Source organism: Pleurodeles waltl, chromosome 1_2 (genome assembly GCF_031143425.1).
Source record: "Pleurodeles waltl isolate 20211129_DDA chromosome 1_2, aPleWal1.hap1.20221129, whole genome shotgun sequence".
NCBI lineage: Eukaryota > Metazoa > Chordata > Amphibia > Caudata > Salamandridae > Pleurodeles > Pleurodeles waltl.
The window spans coordinates 473,394,204-473,416,438 of record NC_090437.1 but is presented as its reverse complement, the minus strand read 5'-3'; the positions used below and the strand labels follow the sequence as shown (position 1 = coordinate 473,416,438).

General features: G+C 50.2%; 1 protein-coding gene across 1 annotated transcript in view; it reads right to left on the bottom strand.

The window, feature by feature from the left end:
• The window catches only part of MGST2 (microsomal glutathione S-transferase 2), a 37,995-nt gene extending 16,680 nt beyond the window's left edge, over nt 1–21,315 (bottom strand). The window contains exon 1 of the mRNA XM_069240984.1: nt 21,166–21,315. Coding sequence (XP_069097085.1) covers nt 21,166–21,223 — 58 coding nt within the window. The 5' untranslated portion in view covers nt 21,224–21,315. The remainder of the gene's footprint in view (nt 1–21,165) is intronic.
• Nucleotides 21,316–22,235: the final 920 nt, after the last annotated feature.

Sequence of the window (22,235 nt, the reverse complement as noted above, 5' to 3'; positions counted from 1 at the left end):
TGCCTATTTGAGCCAGTGGTTGCAGGTGGAGCCCACTTGTACTCCTTTTTGGGACTCCACACTTATTTTTCCTCATCAGACTTAGGGCCTGATTTTGATCTCTACAGAGGGTCACTATCGCAATGGTGACAGATATCCTGTCTGCTGAAACCTAAACACTATTCTTTTCTATGGTATTTAGATTTTGGAAAAGAGGATATCTGTCACCATTGTGACAAAGCAACCCCTCCATCTGGATCTAAATCAGGCCCTTTGTTCTACAAGAAGAGAGAGAATGACACAATAGGGGGGAAGGAGGAAGCAAAAGATGGAAATTTTATGACAAAGGAAGAAAGCAACAATGAAACAGAACCTGCAAGAGTGAGATGAACGGGCAGAGAGTGCCTGGTGGTGGATGAAAGTGGCACACAGTAGAATGATGTCTAGGCAGTCTTGGTATTTGGCACACCTGACACTTAAACAATGCTAGGTATAGGCTCCTGAGCAAAACCTGAGGACCCCAGCATTAGTTCTTTTACAAATTAAGGACTGCTTAGGGCAGCGGCTCCCAAACATTTTAGACCAGCGGCTACCTTGACCTATTGGCCATGGCTCCCCATTATGTTACCTCTTTTGGCAGGTGGGGAATGTAAACATGAGCCAGGCACACATCAAGGGCCTTTTAAGCCTTTAACTGTGCTGCCAAGGCATCTGGATTTCCTAAGTGTAAGACATGGCATCCTTGGCATGGTCTCCCCTAACTTTTTGCCTCTGCTTCCCAGGTTGTTGATGTGTGCTGGACTCAATTTGTGCTGTTTTTGATACTGTAGGCACTTTACCACTGCCTACCAGTGCTTAAGTGCAAGTGCTCCTATGTAAAATGTATGTGTAATTGGCTTATCCATGTGTGACCGTATGGTAGTGGATGAAACACTCTGACAGAGTTCTAGTTGTGACAACAAGGAAGTTTTATTTGGAGTAATTTATGTGGAAATGAGCAGGTACGTAAACATTAGTCTTCGGATGCTGGGTATAGGGTGGTGGGGTGTTCTTTGTGGTTTGTTCTTCACTCTTCTCTTCTGTTCCCTTCTTTCGTAGGGTGCTCCCTGGGAGGCACATGTGGAGAGAAGAGAAGAATATCGGTAAGTGGACCAGGAAATCGTAACTATTTGTTCATTACCTTAAGTCTTTCTTATGTTTCTTTCCTGTCTCACTGTTCTTCTCAGTACGGTTCTCAGTCTGGTTCTTGTCTTGATCTAATTTATGTGCTTTCTATCTTGTTATTCCTCTTCAGTGCTCATTATCCTGTGCGCAGTGCCTTAGGTGGTCTATTCTGGATATTGTGCTCTACAGTGGTCAGTGGTAAGTTCTATGTCTTTCCCGGTTCGTTTTCTCCCCCCCCCCCTTATTATGCACATGCCACTTTTAATTTGTCTTCCCTTTTTTTACCCTTTTCTGTCACTATCTCTCTCACCCCACCCCCACTCAATCTCTCACTCTGGTTCATGGACGTGGTCCCACGCACCTGAACTGCCATGCTTCTCCAGAAGCATGGCGGGATGCAGCGGCTCGTCCTCCCAGTTGCTGGGTATAGGGGCTTCCGTCAAGCGTCTCCACCCGTCTCCTCCAGTGTACGAATGTTCCCGCTGTCTCCGGCTCCTACTTGGGCTCCGCTCTCCGTTTTCGTCTTCCGCCTCTCGTCCTCCGGACTCCTCCTTCGAGGGATGGTTCACTGCTGCTCTCTCGCCTCCAACTCCTTCCTCACAACCTCCGAACACCGTATGTTCGGACAGCGGCGGTTTTGACCTCCTGACATCCCGCCACTCCCGATCTCCCAGCCAATCACAGGATGGGAAGCCAGGCTGCCTGTGGCCACCAGTGGCAGCGTCAGCTCAAGCGAGGTCCGGGTGCGGGCGAACTGGTTCCAGCCCGTCACACCATGATTGGCATATTTGATTAACTAGTAAGTCCCTAGTAAAGTGCACTAGAGGTGCCCAGGGCCTGTAATTCAAATGCTATTAGTGGCCCTGGAGCACTGGTTGTGCCACCCACATGAGTAGCCCTGTAAACATGGCTCAGACTTGCCACTGTAGTGTCTGTGTGTGCAGGCTTAAACTGCCAATTCGACTTGGTAAGTGTACCCACTTGCCAGGCCTAAACCTTCCCCCTTTTCATACATGTAAGGCATCCCTAAGGTAGGCTCTAGGTAGCCCCATGGGCAGAGTGCAGTGTATGTTAAAGGTGGGAAATGTACTGATGTGTGTTACATGTCCTAACAGTGAAAAACTGCTAAATTCAGTTTTTGCTGTTGCAAGGCCTATCTCTCTCATAGGTTAACATGGGGGCTGCCTTTAAATAACTTTAAAGTGCAGATTCCCTTTGAGAGCAGATAGAAATATGGAGTTTGGGGTCTCTGAACTCACAATTTAAAAATACATATTTTAGTGAAGCTGGTTTTTAGATTGTTAGTTTGAAAATCTCACTTTTAGAAAGTAGGCATTTTCTTGCTTAAACCATTCTGTGACTCTGCCTCTTTGTGCATTCCCTGTCTGGGTCAGTTTGACAGTTGGGGTGTTTGTGAATCCCCTCTAGGCAGTGAGACAAAGGGAGCTGGGGTGTAGCCTGCATAGCCTGATGAGCCATCTGTGCTAGAGTGGAAGGAGGAGTGGTCACTTACACCTGAATGGGCTGTGCCTGCCCTCTCACAATGCAGTCTCCAACCCCCTGTTGTGTGTCTGGGTCCTGGCCTGGGCAAGGCAGGATCTTGTGAACAACAGAGACTTTTCTTTGAAGTATGCCTACTTCAAAAGGCAGAAAGGGGTATAAGTATTGGACCCAAAACCCCTGAAAATTAGATCACTTCTGGAACCAAGAGGAACCTCTGCCAAGGAAGAGGAGTGCTGCCCCTGTCTGTGACTGTGCTTTGTTGGGCTATCCTGCAGTTGCTGCTTCTGCCTGTGAAAGGGGAAAAAGACTGGACTTTGTGGTATATTCTTGCTTGTGAAGAATCTCCAAGGGCTTGAACTGAGCTTGCCTCCTGTTTTGAAGTCTCAGGGCCATCAAAGACTTCCTCTGCTAACATCTGGACTCTCTGCTGAGACTCCTGCCCTGCTAAGTGGTGCCCTACCCAGTCCCTGGGACCTTGAAAGGTGAAGTTGGCAGACAAGAGCTGAAAATCCACACACAGAACGCAGTGAGGGGAAATTTTTGACATACCTCTACAATGCGGCTGATAAACGACGTGCAACACCCGCTTGCGGCTGCTGATAACTACGCAAACCACATGCAGCACGGTTTTCTAACACAGTGCGACCGGATTTTCCATGCATTGTCCCTGGACGTCAAAGTCAACCCGACTCTGCGCGGATCCAAGGTGCCCTGTCTGAAAATCGACACATCGCTTTCTTGCGAGGGAGAAAAACGACGCATCACCAACTGGAGAAGAAACGATGCACGGCCTCCCTTGTGAGGAAGGAATTAACGCATCGCTGCCTTTTCTGACGCCCGTGCAGCTTTATTTTGTTGACGCTAACCAGGTACTTTGTGCAAAATCAACTTTTCCATTGTTTTCTATGGAGTAAGACCCTTAGGCCCTCATTACAACCCTGGCGGTCGGTGATAAAGCTGCAGTAATACCGCTAACAGGCCGGCGGTAAAAAAGATGGGATTATGACCACTGCGGAAACTGCCAACACAGACAGCCACTTTAACACTCCGACCGCCACGGCGGTAGCAATAAACACTGCGGCAGTAACCGCCAACAGCCAGGTGAAAGACAATGTGCCGCCCACAACATTACAACAGGCCTATCCACCAGCTTTTCCGGGGCGGTACCAATGCCATCAAAAGCATGGCGGAAACAGTACTCTGAAGGGAAACAACTCATCTCTTGACACTCAAGGAAGAACCACAACGCCATGGAGCCCGAGCAGCACATTTTCCAATGCTGGTGTACCTCCTCATACACCAGGAACGCCAGCGAAGATGACCACAGTGAGTACTGCACCTAGCACACAAGGGAGGGGGGAGGAAAAAGAGAGTGACAAACACACGCAACACCCACACCCCCACCCCCACCCTCACCCCCAACACCATACACACAAACACATGCAACAACTTTACATATACACCCCGTAACCCTCAGGAATAACGCAGGGACAAAAGGAATTGATTGAAATGAGTGTAATAGTACAATTTTAGATAAATACATACTTAAATCAATAAACAGTATGTACAATATATACAAAAGGAGGGACAATGCCCACTCCAAAATGTCCGTGGCCCACGGGGCCACAACACATAGGCCAAGGCCACACTTGACTCCTGCCTCAATACGGAGAAAACACTGCAGGGGCATCAGGTCGAAAAAACACAGGCACCTCAGGGGGACAGGGAATGGGGGGTTACCTCAGCCGGAAGATGGTACAACGCCACTGGCCTGGAGGGGGCTCCATGCCAACTGCTTGGTCCTGGGGAGTGCAAGGCCACAGTCTCTCAAGTGGGTGGTTTGCACACTGCTTGGTCCTGGGGAGTGCAAAGCCACAGTCTCTCAAGTGGGTGGTTTTACCACTCCTTGGTCCTGGGGAGTGCAAAGCCATAGTCTCTCTAGTGGGTGGTTTGCCCACTGCTTGGTCCTGGGGAGTGCAAAGCCACAGTCTCTCTAGTGGATGGCTTCTCTACTAGCTCTGGAGGGGGCCTTGTGGCCAGTGTACTTCATCCTGCCAAGGAGGGGTTGAGTGGATGCCTTCTTCCACTGGTTCTGGAGGGGGCTTTGTGCCCAGTGTGCGTCATCCTGCCAAGGAGGGGGTGAGTGGATGCCTTCTTCCACTGGTTCTGGAGGGGGTTTTGTGCCCAGTGTGCTTCATCCTGAATGGTGCAAGGTCACGGTCTCTCACCTGGGTGTCACACCTACAGGTGTTGCAGGGACCAGGACGCACTGCAGCCCATGTAGTCACGACTACACACAGCAGCCTCGGACAGCTGCCCACTGGGGCTGCTGCTGCTGGCAGTGGTGCTGCTGGCGGCGGGGCAGATGGTGGTGCTAGCCACGGTGCCGGTGGCGGTGTTGGCAGTGGTGGGGGGATGCTCCAGCCCTTCCCCTGCAGCCTCAGACGGCTGCCCACTGGGGCTGCTGCTGCTGGCAGTGGTGCTGCTGGCGGCGGGGCAGGTGGCGGGGCAGGTGGTGGTGCTGGCAGTGGTCGGGGGAGGCTCCAGCCCTTCCCCTGCAGCCTCAGACAGCTGCCCACTGGGGCTGCTGGCAGTGGTACTGCTGGCTGTGGGGCAGGTGGCGGTGCTGGCGGCGGGGCAGGTAGCAGCACTGGCAGCGGGGCAGGTGGCGGTGCTGCCCGCGGTGCAGGTGGCGGTGCTGGCAGTGGTGGGGGGAGGCTCTAGCCCTTCCCATGCCACCTCTGACGGCTGCCCACTGGGGCTGCTGCTGCTGGCAGTTGTGCTGCTGGCGGCGGGGCAGGTGGCGGTGCTGGCTGCGGTGCAGATGTCAGTGCTGGCAGCGGTGGGGGGAGGCTCCAGCCCCTCCCATGCAGCCTTGGACGGCTGCCCACTGGGGCTGCTGCTGCTGGCAGTGGTGCTGCTGGCGGCGGGGCAGGTGGTGGTGCTGGCAGTGGTCGGGGGAGGCTCCAGCCCTTCCCCTGCAGCCTCGGACGGCTGCCCACTGGGGCTGCTGGCAGTGGTGCTGCTGGCTGCGGGGCAGGTGGCAGTGCTGGCGGCGGGGCAGGTAGCAGCACTGGCATCAGGGCAGGTGGCGGTGCAGGTGGCGGTGCTGGCAGTGGTGGGGGGAGGCTCCAGCCCTTCCCCTGCAGCCTTGGACGGCTGCCCACTGGGGCGGCTGCTGCTGCTGGCAGTGGTGCTGCTGGTGGCGGGGCAGGTGGCGGTGCTGGCCGTGGTGCAGATGGCGGTGCTGGCAGCGGTGTGGGGAGGCTCCAGCCCCTCCCATGCAGCCTTGGACGGCTGCTGTGCCATGGCTGGTGTTGTGTGCCCCTTCCTGCCCTTGGCAGATGGTGGTGCCTCCTTGCTTCTGCCAGCTGGTGTTCCTTTCCTGCCCTTGCTGGCTGGTGCTGCCTCCTTCCCCTTTGCTGGCTGGTGGTGCCTCCTTCCCCTTGCTGGCTGGTGTCCCCTTTTTGCCCTTGCTAGGTGGCGGCCCCTTCTTGACCTTGGCAGGTAGTGCTGGCACATTGGCTGTTCTGACGGGTGCCTCCTTGGAGCCTCTCACACCTGCAGTAGCTGCAGAAACCACAGTGGCCGTGGACTTGGTGGCTGAGGTGCTGGTCTGGGTTCTGGACACACTGGCCCAAAGTGAAGGATGGGGGGCAGGGGTAGGGATTAGGTCAATGGTGGTGAGGAAAAGCTTCTTAGGGACACTGGGGCGGGAAGAGGGTGAAGTTTTGGGAGTGGAGGAAGAGGGAGTAGTTGTAGGAGGTGTATGTCTGCTGTGTTTGGGTGCAGGTGCATGGGCTGGATGCTGTTGTGAGGTGGATGGCTGTTGGGTGTCTGAGTGCTTGCGTTTGTGTACTTTGGGAGGAGGGGGCACAGACACAGTGGGAGAGGACAATGGGGATGTGTGCATGGATGTGGGGTGGTGGCTGTCAGTGAAGGGTGTGTAGTGATAGGCGTGATGGTGATGGAGGTAGTGGATGAGGATGTAGTGCATGCAGGTGTGAGTGGGGACGCAGATGGAAGGGAAGTGAACGACGAGGTGGAGGGTGACACAGTGGAGGCAGTGGATGTTGATGTGACTGCATCTGGATGGTGCTTGTGTGAGTGCCTGTGGGATGAAGTGTGGTGCTTGTGTTTGCCTGAACCACTTCTGTGTGTTGATTTGGGTGCATGCAGGTCTGAAGGTGTGCTTGGGATAGGCTGGGGTTGAGGGGATTGGGAATGGGTAGAGGAAGTTGGAGGGGGGAGGCTGGAGACAGGGACAATGGCTGCCTTCAGTGAGTTGGCCAGAGCCTGGAATGCTCTCTGTTGGGCCGCCACGCCAGAGTGAATGCCCTCCAGGTATGCATTTGTTTGTTGCAAATGCCCTGCTAGACCCTGGATGGCATTCAGTATGGTTGACTGCCCAACAGAGATGGATCTCAGGAGGTCAATAGCCTCCTCACTGAGGGCAGCAGGGCTAACTGGGGCCGGGCCTGAGGTGCCTGGGGCGAAGGAGATGCCCACCCTCCTGGGTGAGCGGGCACGGGAAACACGCGAAGGGGCTGCTAGGAGGGCAGTGCTGGTTCGGGGGTGGCGGCTGTACCTGTAGTTGGGGTAGGCACAGAGGTGTCCACCACCGCCAGGGAGCTTCCATCGGAGGAGGATTTGCGGTATTGTCCCCTCCTGTTTCCATCATGGTGCTCCCCTCCGTCTCACTGGTGCCCTCACCGTCGGTGCATTCGGCCTCCAGGCCCATGTGGGATGCAGCTCCCTCCGTCGCAGGTGCCTCTGCTCCTCCGCCAGATGATGCTGATGCACACAAGGACAGGGTGACAAAACAAAAAGGGGGGGAGACAGAGGATACATTTGGTCAATGCCAGCCACAACACTACTGTTGGCGTACACAACTCACAGGAAACAGCCCTATGCACTAGGCCATGCACTACCAGTTACAATACTAGACACAGGGCCATGGGGTACAATGCCTAACGCCATTAGCTGCACACCATAAAACCCACAGGACCCTGTCCAGTAGTAGATGCCCACTAACATAATTGGGGTAGGAGTGCATCTAAGCTTGCCCATCATGGAACATACCCTGCCATGTTCGCCCTGGCCTAGGGGCACCCAGAGCCCACATCCCCCACCCAGGTAATACCTTAACACGTGCAAAGTCATGATTCTGAATCTGTACTCACCCCCTTGTGGCTGCTGAGATACCTTCAAGCGCCCATCCAACTCTGGATAGGCCACCGCCAGGATGCGGAACATCAGGGGGGTCAGGGTACGACAGACACCCCTTCCTCATTGGGAGGCCAGCCCCAGCTGAGCCTCCACCGTCTTCCATGCCCAGCGGCGCAGGTCCTCCCACAGTTTGCGGCAGTGGATGCTCCGCCTGTCAAAGACCCCCAGGGTCTGCACCTCCCTGGCGATGGCACGCCAAATACTCTTTTTCTGATGGGCGCTGACCTGCAGAAAAAGATACATAACAAAAGGTATTAGTTATACCATCCGAACTGTTACACTCATGGCCCACCATATCCCTCCCATCCCCTTACGCACATACATTGACCACCATACATGCAGCACTCTGCCCAGGACCCCTCAGACCCCCCCTACACGAGGCTTACACACACACACAGCACTCCATACATTCATGCCCCATGCTTCATGCTCACAGTGTACTCAGCTGTTGGTCTGGAGGACCATAAAGTAAAGGGTACTGGGGTAGGAACCCATCCACCAGTCTCTCCAACTCCTCCGAAGTGAAGGCAGTGGCCCTTTCCCCAGACACTTGAGCCTTGGTCGCTTCCAGACACAGGTCAGAGCACCACTTGTAGTGTAGGTCCTCTCCTGTTGACGGTCAGCAAGTGAGTGAACAGATAGAAAATGGCAGTCACGTCCGTGGCGGTGCGTACCGTCACCGCTGGCGTACATCGCAATTGGCTCCTGGAACCCATAGGCCCCAATGATAACCAATGCGGTGTTGCAAAGTGGTCATCGAGCACTGACCGCAACGGCGCACAGCACCAGCGGAATTACCTCATTTCCACTGGTCCCTCCTCACAGGTCAGGTAGCCGCCGTTTCAGGGGGCACAGGCCATGGCACCTAACTGCATCACAGCAGACACAGGCACATCAACTGACTTAAAAAGTTCACATACTGTTTCTGTAAAGCAAAAATTGCATATTAATCTGAGAATATGTTTGAATATGACGTTCTGCTCACCGTTTTTAACCCTAGAGTTCAACCACTGAGGATGAATAGGAGATGGAGACATCCCCCGTGTACAGACCCCTGGTGGACCTGGCGACAATGGAGGACAGGCACATTATCCTAACCTACATATTTGATAGGGCCACAATCCAAGAACTGTGTGCCCAATTTAGCCAGACCTGATTTCAGCTATCTGCCACCCCACAGGTATCCCCCCCTCTAGTGCAGGCCCTGTCAGTGCTCCATTTCCTGGCAAGTGGTTCCTTCCAAGCGACAGTGGGCATGGCATCAGGGGTGTCACAGCCTATGTTCTCAAATATCCTGACCAGAGTGTTGTCTGCCCTGATGAAACACATGCACAGCTACATCATTTTCTCCCAGGTGGTGGATTTGGCCACAGTGAAGGCTGACTTCTATGCACTGGGACATATCCCCAACATCATTGATGCCATTGATGGTAAACATATTGCCTTTGTTACCCCCCCCCCGGAGAAATGAACAGTTGTTCAGAAATTGAAAAAGCTTTCACTCTCTGAATGTGCAGATGGTGTGTTTGGCAGACCAGTACATCTCCCATGTCAATGCAAAGTATCCTAGCTCTGTGCATGATGCCTTTATCTTGAGGAATAGCAGCATCCCATATTTGATGTCTCAACTCCAGAGGCAACGGGTGTGGCTAATTGGTGAGCCCATGGTGCCCACCCAGTTGATGTAGGTATCTGGGTGTGGTGTTGGCCCTAAGGGAGAGTGTGTGGCTAACAGGTATCCCTCGATATTTACAGGTGACTGGTTACCCCAACCTCTCATGGCTACTGACCCCAGTGAGGAATGCCAGGACAAGGGCAGAGGAATGTTACAATGAGGCACATGGACGAACAAGGAGGATCATTGAGTGCACCTTTGGCCTTGTGAAGGGCAGATTCCAGTGCCTCCATCTGACAGGTGGATCCCTGTACTACTCACCCAAGAAGGTGTGTCAGATCATCGTTGCATGTTGCATGTTGAGACGCCAGGTGCCTTTTCTGCAGGAGGATGAGCCTGGGGATGGTTGTGTGGCAGCGGTGGAGCCTGTGGACAGTGACGAAGAGGAGGCAGAGGAAGAGGATGTGGACAACAGAACTACTATAATTTAACAGTACTGCCAGTGACACACAGGTAAGACACTGTAACTTCACCTTCCATTGCAGTTTTGTGTTGGACATTAACATGGCAGCCTGATGCCCCTATTTCTATGGCCACTTACTGTACCCTTTGTCATCTCTATTTTCAGATATCTGTGCCCCACTCTGGCTCCTGCTGCCCACTACAGGTCATACCTATGTAAATATTACAGTACATTTGAATTGCCGCCATGTTTACAGCTTGTTAACCTAATACATATTTCAATCAATTGACAGACTCCTTACTTGTATTAGTTCCAAGGGTGTTTATTTCAGTGCTGAGAAGTAAATGGGGATGTGCAGTGGGCTGGGTTCATGGTGGATAACTGTCCAGGATAGAGTCAAATCTATTGGTATCACAGATGCATTGTCCAAGGGGGCATAGGAAGTGAAGCAATGTCAGTTAAAGGTGGACAGGGTGGGACACAAGCGTGACAATCAGGGGAGTCCTATTTCCTGGCGGGGGTCTTGGCAATGTTCTCTGGCTTCTGCCTGGATCGCAGGGACCTTTTGCGTGGTCGTTCTTCTTCTGCAGGGGGTGGGGTGCTGGTGGGGTGTTGTTCCTGTGGTGGGGCCTCCTGTCCACTAGCGTCGGCGGAGGTGGAGGGCTGTTCTTCGGTGTGGCTAGTGTCAGGGGCCTGTTGGTGTGGCACTGCCTCCCTCATGGTGTTGGCCATGTCAGCCAACACCCCTGCAATGGTGACCACGGTGGTGTAGATGTCCCTCAGGTCCTCCCTGATCCCCAGGTACTGTCCCTCCTGCAGCCGCTGGGTCTCCTGCAGCTTGGCCAGTATCTGGCCTATGGTCTCCTGGGAATGGTGGTATGCTCCCAGGATGTTGGTGAGTGCCTCATGGAGACTCGGTTCCCTGGGCCTGTCCTCCCCCTGTTGTCCTCCCAGCTTCCCTGTTGTCCTGTGCCTCTGTCCCCTGAACCATGTGCCCACTGCCACTGACCCCAGGTCCCTGATCGTCCTGTGTTTGTGGGGTTGCCTGAGGTCCCTCTAGTGGTGGACACACTGCTGATTCACGCGTCCTGGGGACAGAGAGATGGGCCCGCTGGGTGGGTGCTGTGCTGGTGTTTGCGGAGGGGGAAGGCTCTGTGGTGGTTTGGGAATGTGGCTGGGTCATCGACTGTCCAGAGGTCCCCGATGGGCCAGGTTGGTCATCCTGATCCAGGCGTGCAGAGCTGCTGTCATCACTGTGGGCCTCTTCTGGGGGGGGGTTGGAACTGGATGTTGCTGGCACCTCCTCTACGGGGACGTTCTGTGGGGGTCCTGTGGGGATGTAAATGCAGTGTTATTGTTTCTGCGTGTGTCATCTTGTGCATGGGTATGCTTTCCTCTTTGTTTGTTATTGGCAAGGCAGCTTTGGCTTGTGTGATTTGTGATTTGGTTGGCTAAGTGATTGTCACTAGTGTGCATGCTGTGGTGATGGGTGTCCATGCAGGTCTGTGGTGGGTGTCCATGCATTGGTGTTGCATGCAGGGCTTGGTATTGGGATGGGTGGGTTGTGATGGTGGGGTATATTTGAGGTGGTCGAGTGATGGGGTGAGGGCAGGGGTGGGAGTATGTGATGGCATGTAGGTAGGGTGGTGATAGTAATAGAGATTTGACTTACCAGAGCCCGGTCCTCCTGCTACTCCTGCCATGCCCTCAGGAAGCATGATCGCCAAGACTAGCTCATCCCATGTTGTTAGTTATGGGGAGGAGGTAGGGGCCCACCACCAGTCCTCTATACAGCTATCTGGTGTCTTGCTACCACAGAACGCACCTTCCCCCGTTGGTCCTTCCACCTCTTCCTGATGTCATCCCTTGTTCTGGGATGCTGTCCCATGGCGTTGACCCTGTCCACGACTCTCAGCCATAGCTCCATCTTCCTTGCAATAGATGTCTGCTGCACCTGTGATCCGAATAGCTGTGGCTCTACCCGGATGACTTCCTCCACCATGACCCTTAGCTCCTCCTCAGAGAACCTGGGGTGTCTTTGTGGTGCCATGGGTGTAGTGTGAGTGGTGTGTGTGAGGGTGTGTGGATGTGTGTGCTGTGAGGTGCGTAGATGGTGTATGGGTGATGGTGTTCTGTGGCTCTGGTTCTGTGGGTGCTCTTGGTGTCTCTCTCTCTCTCTGTTGTAGATTTTTTTGGAGTCGTAAAGGGTTGTCGGTAGTGTGGGTGTGTGTTTTACAGTGGTGCGGGTGTGGTGTGTGTATGCGTGTCAGGTGTGTGTAGTTTGAATTGTCCAATGCGATGTTGTTTTGTTAGTGTGTGTGTGTATTTTGAGAGTGGCGGTGTGTACCGCCAATGGTTTACCGCAGTTGAATGTCTGCCGCGGTGACTCGTGGGTCATGATGCTGTGGGCGTATTTCTGTTGGCGTAACAGTGTGAGTTTTGGTGCCGCCATTTTATCACTGACCCTTGGTCTGGCAGACTTGTGTGTGTGTCTGTATGGTGGCGGATTTCTATGTGTGGGTCATAATACCCATAGCAGTATACCGCCGCGGTATGTTGGCGGCAGTCAGCATGGCGGTAAGCGGCACTTACCGCCAATGTCATAATGAGGGCCTTATTGTTTTGAAAATTCATATTTTAACTTGTGTATGTTGGTTTTTTGTCATTTTGGTCTGTTTGATTTAGATAAATATTGCCTATTTTTCCAAACTGGTGTGGTGTCCATTTTGTAGTGTTTCACTGTATTACTGTGTGTGTTGGTACAAATACTTTACATATTGCTTCTGAGTTAAGCCTGCCTGCTCAAGCCAAGCTACCGTGCGGGTGAGTGGGGGTTAACCACATGTGTTTCTCCTTTGCCCTGACTAGCGTGAGGGTCCTTGCTTGGACAGGGGGTAACCCTGATCCCATTTCTAACACTAAGGTACTGCCACTTCAGGTACTATGATTAGAGGGCCCCCTTTATGTGTGAACTCCTCTAGCAGGTCCGTTCTTGTGATCTTGAGTCACATCGTCAGCTCTCCCTGTTCATATCTCCTGTCTCATGTTTAGGTCTCTTGACTATGGTCTGCTATTCAGCCGTAGGGCTTCTCTCCAGGACACGCAGCAGGTTCCTCTAAAGCAAGGCAGGTATCAGGTATCTTGGCTGTAGTCAGCTTTCCCTTCTTCTTACTCTTGGGTTGTTCTTTGGAAAGAAAATGAAACATACATGCTGCTCAACATAAAAAGGTTGAGCAGTGGCTATTCCTGTAGGTGTGTGTTGTCTAGACACTGGCAATTACTGGAAAAATATATATATGGAGTTTAATGATTATACATTAATGATTAAATTGAGACACATAGTTTAGTATCCATGCAATGACACAAATTTAAAGGAGTCCGCTAAACATGTAAGTAGTAAACAAACCATAAGAGAGCCCATATTAGTTTAAGAAAAATAGAATGTTGTATGAATATAATAATAAAAGGATACATTTTCCAACAGGACAACTGTGCACTACCTAGCTCCATGTAGTCACGGTCATAATTGTATAGCGCTGTGAGGCACTTTATTTAAAGAACCATAGTTAATGGATATGATTTAGAACTTCTGAGATTCATAGAGTTACTGTTTGGGTCTGGCTTCACATGGCAGCTGTCACCTGGCCTTATGTGATCAAACGAAAAAGAGCTTTAGGAAGCACACTTGAGGGAAGGGCTTTGTCTCTGCCCACATATTGGTTACCTTGAGTTCAGTGTTTGATTGGACAAAAGCTGTGTGCTGCCATTGAGAAACAGTGCTTGTTGTATTCCTATTGGCGCCTGAGGGAAGTCGGTCACCTAAAAATATGTAATGACGTGGTAGTTTACAATGGGAAGACTCATCTACCATGCTGTGGTATTGGCTAATAATACTGCTTAAGTGTCATGACATGCTCACTGTGTACATTAACTATAGCATGGACCATGTTTTTATTGACAGCCTAATACTGTTGGCAAATCAAATTTCTTAATAAGGATGTTGCCTCTTTCAAAATGGCCAATGCAACTACTGTAATGCTGCAAAGGCATCTGCGCATGTTTTTTTATTTCTTCTATGATTAGAAAGAACGCTAGTGCTAATTCTCCCACCTACAATGCACCGTTGGCCTGAAATACCCAGTCTATTCCCTCACCAGCCCACAGCCTGTCGCATTGCTTCATCCTTAGCCTGTTGCACCTGCTTCCCCCTTCTGCAGCCTTTGCCTGCTTTCTCCTTCTGTACCACATAACCACTCGTTCCAAGCTCATCTCCATAGACTCAGGCTGATCCTCAATCCTGCACCATACCCCAAAGCCTCAGTCCTGTACTTCCCCCTAAGGCCACACCACACCCGCAGTCCACTCTCCCCTCTTGTACGGGCCACATAGTTGCAGATGAAACTGACTAGGTATCTAGTGCTATAGAAAGAGCAGGTATTATGTAGGTGCCTTTGTAGAAATGGGTATATTCACGAGAGCTGGGTAATTTTTAGATCTTGCCACAGCAGTGCATGCGCTGCTTGCTCATGCACTCTTGCTTGTGAGTCGTGTTGTTTACCAGTGCTTTTTATGTGTGCAGCATAAGAGGTGTGCTCATGTAAGTGCTGGGTAATAGTGAATACTATGAATGAACGCAGAGTGAGTGGTACGATAATAGGGTGAAATGTGTGCCGATATGAGTGCAATGAGTGCAGGGTCATCAAAGCGCTCACGTGAGTGAGGAGTAAGAGGAGTGCATACAGAGTGAAAGGAATTACTGCAGGGTGAGTGGCGCAAGCACTGTAAATGCAGGGTGAGAGGTGTGCCTGTTACGGTGACCACCTGGGATTGAGGCAAATTCTGGACAGGACTGTAAAAAATTCAGGACAAAGGGTCAAAATTCAGGACAAAAATTCAGGACAAAGGGTCAAAATTCAAGAACAAACTTCAGTTTTACAGACACAAGCAAGAGAGGCCATGCCTCACTATGTTGTCAGTGCATTTATTTACTCTTTTTTAACATAGCACTATTTATTCACTGTGGTCTTTTTGTGATTGCCTCCTGGTATGCTACATTCAGGTGTCACATTACGTCCTTGTTCAGTAGTAAATTAATGCCCTTCAGTACTGTGGAAAGCCCATCCCCCCTACCCAAATCTACCCGATCTTTCTTGAAGAGAAAGTAACAGCAACATTTTTATTATGTTTCTGAACATTTTAAAACCCCTGGCAAACAGTATTGGAAACATTAAGGTAATTAACCTTGTGCTAATTTAAACAAATTGAACAAAAACATCTGGCTTACCCCAACCACCCATGGACTTTCAACCTTTTTTTTTTTTTAAGAGGCTGGGTAGATTGTGTGGACGACAGTCTCACACCTAATGTCAGGATGTGAGGCACCCATAACTTGTCTGTAGTCTCACTGCACTAGAGTGTATGTCTGGGACTCTACATTTATCTCAGAAATGGGAGCCTGGACTACCAATCAAAGATAATAAAAGAGGAGGATGAAATTGAGATCAAATGGGAGATCCTCAGCAAGTAATTCAAAGCGTTGTTGCTAACAACTGGATAAATAAAGAAGAGAAGAACAAGGTGGGACAATTCCTAAAATCAGACAAGATGGGTCCACCAATACTATTCGAAGGTATTGGGTACCTGGGGAGTTGTCTCTGCACACAGGAGAGAAACAGAAGAGGCACTGTCAAGTGGTCGAACAAGCAACACCCATCCACTTTGGCAAACTCTTCTGGTGCAATGGTCCGCTATTAGTGCTTGTGAAGGGTGAGCAGGAGCCAGACCCCTTGCAAGGTTGTGCAAGGCAATTGCCTGCTTTGTCCATGTCTTTAAATGGTTTTGAAATTGAGCAAAAGCCAAACTAGAGATCTGGTTTATCCTTAAGTGTCAAGTACACATAGAATCTTCAAAATATTTGGGATGTAAATTTTACAAACACAACGTACAAATTTTAAAATGTAATTAGTGTTTCTTAAACATATGGCACTGTTTTCCCCTTTATATACAATTAGATCTCAGATTGAACTAGGAACCAGTTACCTTTTGATATCTAGTGATTAAGATCTACCATTCTTACAATGATTTCCAGGATGAAAATCTCGGCAGAGCGAATGGTCCCTCCAAGCCCAGTTTGCTTTTTGGTCTTCTCTTCTGCTTTCTTTAGTGGGCCAGGTGGCACTAGCGAAGATGGTGTGCTACCCCAAGGATAGTATTATTTTGCAAACCTTCCCCTGCTCGTCCTTCATTCCTTCTTCAGACAGGCCACACATCTAATTTGGTTGCTGCAGTGCCATCAGGTAGCTCTTTCCACTCTAAAGTTACCTGTGACTGTGGGTGGATTAGGTCTTCTGGACTTAGAATGCTATTATTCAGCTGCACAGGTCCAATGGGTGGCTCGCTGGCTTTCTGCCCACCTCCCTGCATTAGATGGGGTTTACCAGTAAATACTTTTAAGGAAGGCTTAATGCACTGCTCATTGTTTCCTACTGACCATTCCATGTATCACCATCTGGGGTTATCATGCACAGCTTTCTCTTGCCCTGCCAGAACCTGTAAACTCACTGACCCGAAGAAACCCTGTGCTCCTGCACTACCTTTGCTAAGCCTTCCCACCTGCACACTGCACTGGTCGCCACTATACTCTACACAACTCTGCTCTGTACTAGTGCATTCTGCACCAATACACTCTATTGTACTGCACTCTATGCCACTCTACCCTGCCCAATGCCACTCTATGCAACTGCACTCTACACCAGTGCACTCTAAACAACTGCACTGTGTGTCACTGCCCTTTACTCTGAACCACTGTACTCTATGCCACTGTTCTCTGTACCACTCTACACCACTGCACTGACACTCTACTCTGCAACTCTGCACTCTACACCACTCTACTCTATGCCACTGAACGCTAGGCACTATACTCTACAATACTCCTCTCTGCACCACTCTACACCACTGCACTCTATGCCACATGAGTCTACTCTGCACTCTGACACTGCAACACTCTGCATTACTGCAGTCTCTGCTACTCCACTGCACTCTATGTAACTCTACCCCATGCCACTCTATGCCACTGCACTCTGCGCCAATGCACTCTAAACAACTGCACTGTACTCCACTGCCCTCTACTCAGTACCACAGTACTCTACGCCACTCTACATCACTGCACTGACACTCTACTCTACAGCGTTGCACTCTCCACCACTGTACTATAGACCAATCTACTATGTACTACTGCATTCTATGCCACTGCACTCTATGCCACTGCACTCTACAGCACTAGACTCTACTTTGCACCACTCTACACTACGCCACTGCACTCCCTGCAATGCAAGTTTACTTTGCAATCTATGCCACTGTACCACTCTACACTATTGCTCTCTCTGCCACTCTATTGTATGCCACTCTACTCCACTGCACTATATTCCACTCTACTCTGTCCCACACCACTCCATGCCACTGCACTCTAAACCACTGCACTAACGCACTCTAAACAACTGCACTGTACCCCACTGCACTGTACTTTGCACCACTGGGCTCTACGCCACTGCTCCTATGCCACTCTACTCCACTCCACACAACTATGCCACTAACCTTAAGCCATGCTGAACAGCAGCTACTCTGGTGTATAACATGGCTAATGGCTAAAACATATTAGCAAAGACAATAACTCTTTCGTAGACGAGACCTGTTGGCTTTGCCAATGTTTGTTAGTACTATGAGGTACTGAGGTCGCTGAAAGAACTGTGAAAAATACAATTACATCATAATAAAAGCTGCTACAAAATGCGCAAATACATTTCAGTTAAATAAAAAAAAGCGCTTCTCAAATACAGATTTGAATAATATACAGTTTATACCTAGTACTAAAAAATGTTATAACACTCCATTAAAACCACACACTCCACAGCTCACCTTGGAACACCAACACAATAGCTCTCTGAAAGAAATATCTTTGCCACCAGAAAACTTCAAGTGACTCCTTTTAGCAAAGTCAATGCAGGTTTTCAAGGCCCTTTGCATTTGCAGATTTACCAGTTACGCACATTTGCATGTCTTTAGGTAAGGAGACCCCCTAGCAAGAGGGTCTGATTCTTATCTGTCTGCCCCTCCCTCCCTCAGAGCAAACGAGACTCCCTGCCTTTGAAACCTTAGCTTTTCATCACGGATAACGGACGGCAGGGCGAAATTACGGACAGTCCGTGAAATTTACGGTCGGGTGGTCACCATAGTGCCTGTGTGAGCGGCTCGAGTGAAGGGTGACCTGCGGGAGTGACTGGTGAGTGCATGGCGAGAGGAGCTAGTGCACTTTAACTGGTGTGTCGCAGTGAGTTCTGGTGAATGATTGTGCCCGTGTGCAAGCAGGGTCAGCTGCATGTCTGATGGACGAACGAAGTGCCTGCGCGAGTGCAGGCTGAGCAGTGTGCCTGCTTAAACAAAATTGTATGTATTCATTTCTAAGATTACTTTTCTGCCTTTGTTTAAATATTAGTCAGCAGCTCTAGAACACATTTAAAGGCGCTTTCTGTTTATATTTGCTGATTGAAGTATGTACAAATAAGAGCTAAAAATACCAGTCTTAGTGGATTTTGCTTATTTTAGTGCTGGCCAGACATCAAAATACCTGTGGTGGGGCTAAAGCCCTTTCAGCCCCATGGGTGTTGCACGCCTGCCTCTTTGCATACTCAGTGCCATCTCTGCTCCTTCAAAGTTCCAACAAACGACCACCTTCGCACCCTTCCTTCTCTGCTCGCTGCCCCTTTTCTTCAAACACTGCACTCTGCTACCTGCCTCGTCTGCTTACACGCTTCCCTCTCTGCCACCTGTGTGTGTGCACTGCCCGGTCTGCTTCCGGTCCCTTCAGCAGGCACACTGCGCTTTCCATGATCACTTTGCACAAGTGTAGACACGTTGATTTCGAGAAAAACTGCAAGCATGGAATCGGGGGAGGGCGGGATGGGGGTGGGAGGAGTTTGTGGGGGAGGAGCTATGAGTTGCGTAGCGCTTTTTGGAGGTTCATTCTAAATCCAGCTCCTCTTAATCAGGCCATCTTAAACGATTCAACTCTACTGGAGATTGAGCATATTGAGCTTGATTACAATTTATTGTCACAGGGCCCAGTCCAGAGGGTATGCTTTTGTCCTGGAGCTTGGACACCTGGCATCTAATGTCAGCTTTACCACTTCATCTAAGTATGCTGGAAATAAACACTATATTCTAAAGTGACATTTCTATGGGAAGGGCAGCCCCTTAACCTTGCCGTCGCAATCGCTGCCACCATAGCTGTGGTCTTGTTAGAAAGGTGAAACCAAAAGGTACTGTTTTCAATCCCAGCTTTCCATTTGGCCACATCATGTGCCTTTGGAAAATCACTTTTGAACTTATACTTCTGCTCCTTTTATGGGAAGAGTGGGCATGTGTAGAATCAGTCTAAAAGCTGCTTGTAAGCACGTAGTTAAAAACGGACTGGGTATTACCGGTGGGAGTGGAGAAGTGCCCAGTCTCATGGCACGTTCACCAAACAGCAATATGGTGGTGAATGTAAAGTGGCAATGAAGTGCCTTCGCGCGTCTAGTAATTTAACAAAATGTTTGACCCTGTGCAAATCATAGACCCTCCGCTCACTGTTCCGACAAAGGGTCAGCACTTTGAAACAGGCTTAATGGAAGAAAAAAACACCAAGACTAATGTGCCCAGAATGCTCAGGACAGGTCCCCACATGGTTTTCCATCACATTTCAGGGCTTTCTGTGAGTGTGGCTGGGTCTGCAACCCAATAGCTGAACCTGCTCCTGAAGCTGCATTGTGCAGGACTCGGCTATGCTGCCGCTCCTCTGTCACGTTGTTACCTCTTTTACAACTCAACAAAGCGTTGACAGTTGCTTGTTCTTTGAGAAGTTTACATTTGCCACAGAACCAAAATGCCGGGCAAAGTGCGCCTGCAGTGCTTCTATGCAGGCAGTGTGGCAGAAGTCACGATCGCTGAACAAACCTAACAAAAATATGGGGGGCGATCAGTGCTTGAAATGGAAAAATGAAAGTGCAGGTACTCTGTGCCAGAGTACCTGCTTGTTTCCGAGAAGTGCCGGTACTCTCCAATTAAAAGTATTGCGCTTTTCTTGAGCTGCGCCGGTACTCTCCCTCTCAAAATAAAAAAAGTGCCGGTACTCAGTACCGGACAGTACCGTCCCATTTAAAGCACTGGGCGGGCGATTGGCCACCGGACTACACACTGCACACTGTGCAACCTGCAGCCTTCACTCTCTGCCTTCTTTGCTCACAGACCACCCAGTCTGCTCCCTGTCGCTTGTGCTCACACACTGCCCTCTCAGTTCCAAGCCCATTCTGCTCTCCCACTGTCCACCGTGCACCCTTCCCTGGTGCATATACACTGTCCTCTTAGCTCTCCCTCTGCGGTCTGTGCTCCTTGTCCACTCTGCTCTAAAACTGCCCTCAAACTTTGCAGACTCACTGCCCTCTAATCTCTGATCCTCTGCTCCCTGTACACACTGCCCTCCACTTTTCAGCTCCTTGCCCCTTTAGGTCACACACTTTCCCTGCAAATGTAGGGCCCCTCCGCTGAAATACTGCTGGCGCCCAAGCCACATTGCCCCCCGGAAGTTGGCACCTATTCAAGCAGTTCTCAGCAGCAGAGGCGTTTACCTACTGGGTTGTCTCGCAGCGCAGTTTTGCAATATGACACCACGCTAGGCACAGAGGGTATAAAGGTGAATTCATATCGTGCGCTTTAAAGTTAGAACAATATTTTTTTTAACCGTCAGGTAAATCGTTTACATAATTTGTGAAAATATTTAAACCAGACCGATGAACAATGAAACCTGTAAAAGAACCTGGCCTATTTGAATTGCCTCCTTAACCTCAGAGTGAAGTAAAACGCTGTTCGATGTACAGAAAGGGATAAACATCGAAATATGTTGTCCGGAAGTAAATTGCCTACAGCCTACAATGGCTTTAGACAAAGCACCTTCAAAAAGGGGGTAGAGGGCTCCAGTCTCCAGCATTGTGCATTTCATAGCGCTGTGACGCGACAAGAAAACGCCATGTATCAAACCACGCAACGTTCATTATTATTACTACTGGACAATTCTGAGTCTCAAAGAAGGGGGTTTCTCCGCCTTACAGAGGAACAGTTGGTGAGCTGTGACAAGCGCATCTGGAAACGAACAAAGTCTAAAACAGCCCACAAAACCTACCTTGTTGGCAGGCTGAAAGAAGGGAGACAGCAGCGAGGAGAATGGAGTCGCCCGCCATGTTGGTGCTCTCTGCTGTGCACTTCTGTGTGTGAGAGTCGAGGAGTCCGAAGAGCGAGAGAGGAGGAGCGAGCTGAAGGGAGCTGAAACTTCAGCTGTTGTTCAGTCAGTGATGAGGGACACGCCTTCCTATGCTGCAAGCAACCAGCTCCCTTTTAGGATTGCCACCTGACCGGTTTTATTAGGCATGACCGGCATACTAATTTACCGCCAGCCCAAATATTAGGAAAGTCACCTAGAGGCTGCATTTTCCCCTCTTCAGTAAGTACTTTAAACCAGTGGTTCCAAACCTTTTTTACTTCTGGGGACCCCCACTTTTTCATTACTGGAACCCAGGGACCCCCACTGAAACATTGTTGGAATCCAGGGACCCCCTCCCCCCCCCGCTAAGTCATTACTGAAAGCTGGGGATCTAATCTATTAATAGTATTTAATTTTCTAAGCAGTCCGGACCCCCTAAAGAAGCTTTGCAGACTCCCAGGGGTCCCTGGACCCCAGGTTGGGAACCACTGCTTTAAACAGTAAAGGTAAGAAAAAATCACTTTAATGTGTTCTAGGGCTGCCTTAGTGAGCCCAGCCTGATAATTAAAGTAAACGACAACAGAAAGACCATGTTAAACAATCACTGGCAAAGCCAATAGGTTTTGCCTGTGAAAGAGCTATTGGCTTTGCCAATGTGTTTTAACCATGCTGTACACCAGTGTGACTGCTATTCAGCATGGCTAACAGTTAGTGGCATTGAGAAGAGTGTCGTGGAGTGTTGTAAAGTGGAATGTCGAAGAGTGGAGTAGAGTGTTGCACAGTTAGCAGACAGTGCTGTGTAGTGGAATGGCATAGAGTGGCATACACTAGAGTTGACTGGTGTAGAGTGCATTGGTGTAGAGGTTTGCAGAGTATAGTGGCGTAAAGTGCAGTGGAATTGAATTCAGTGGCATACAATGCAGCGTTGTGGAGTGGCATAGAGTGGAGTGGTGCAGATTAGAGTGGCAGAGAGTGCAGTGGCGTAGGAAGGT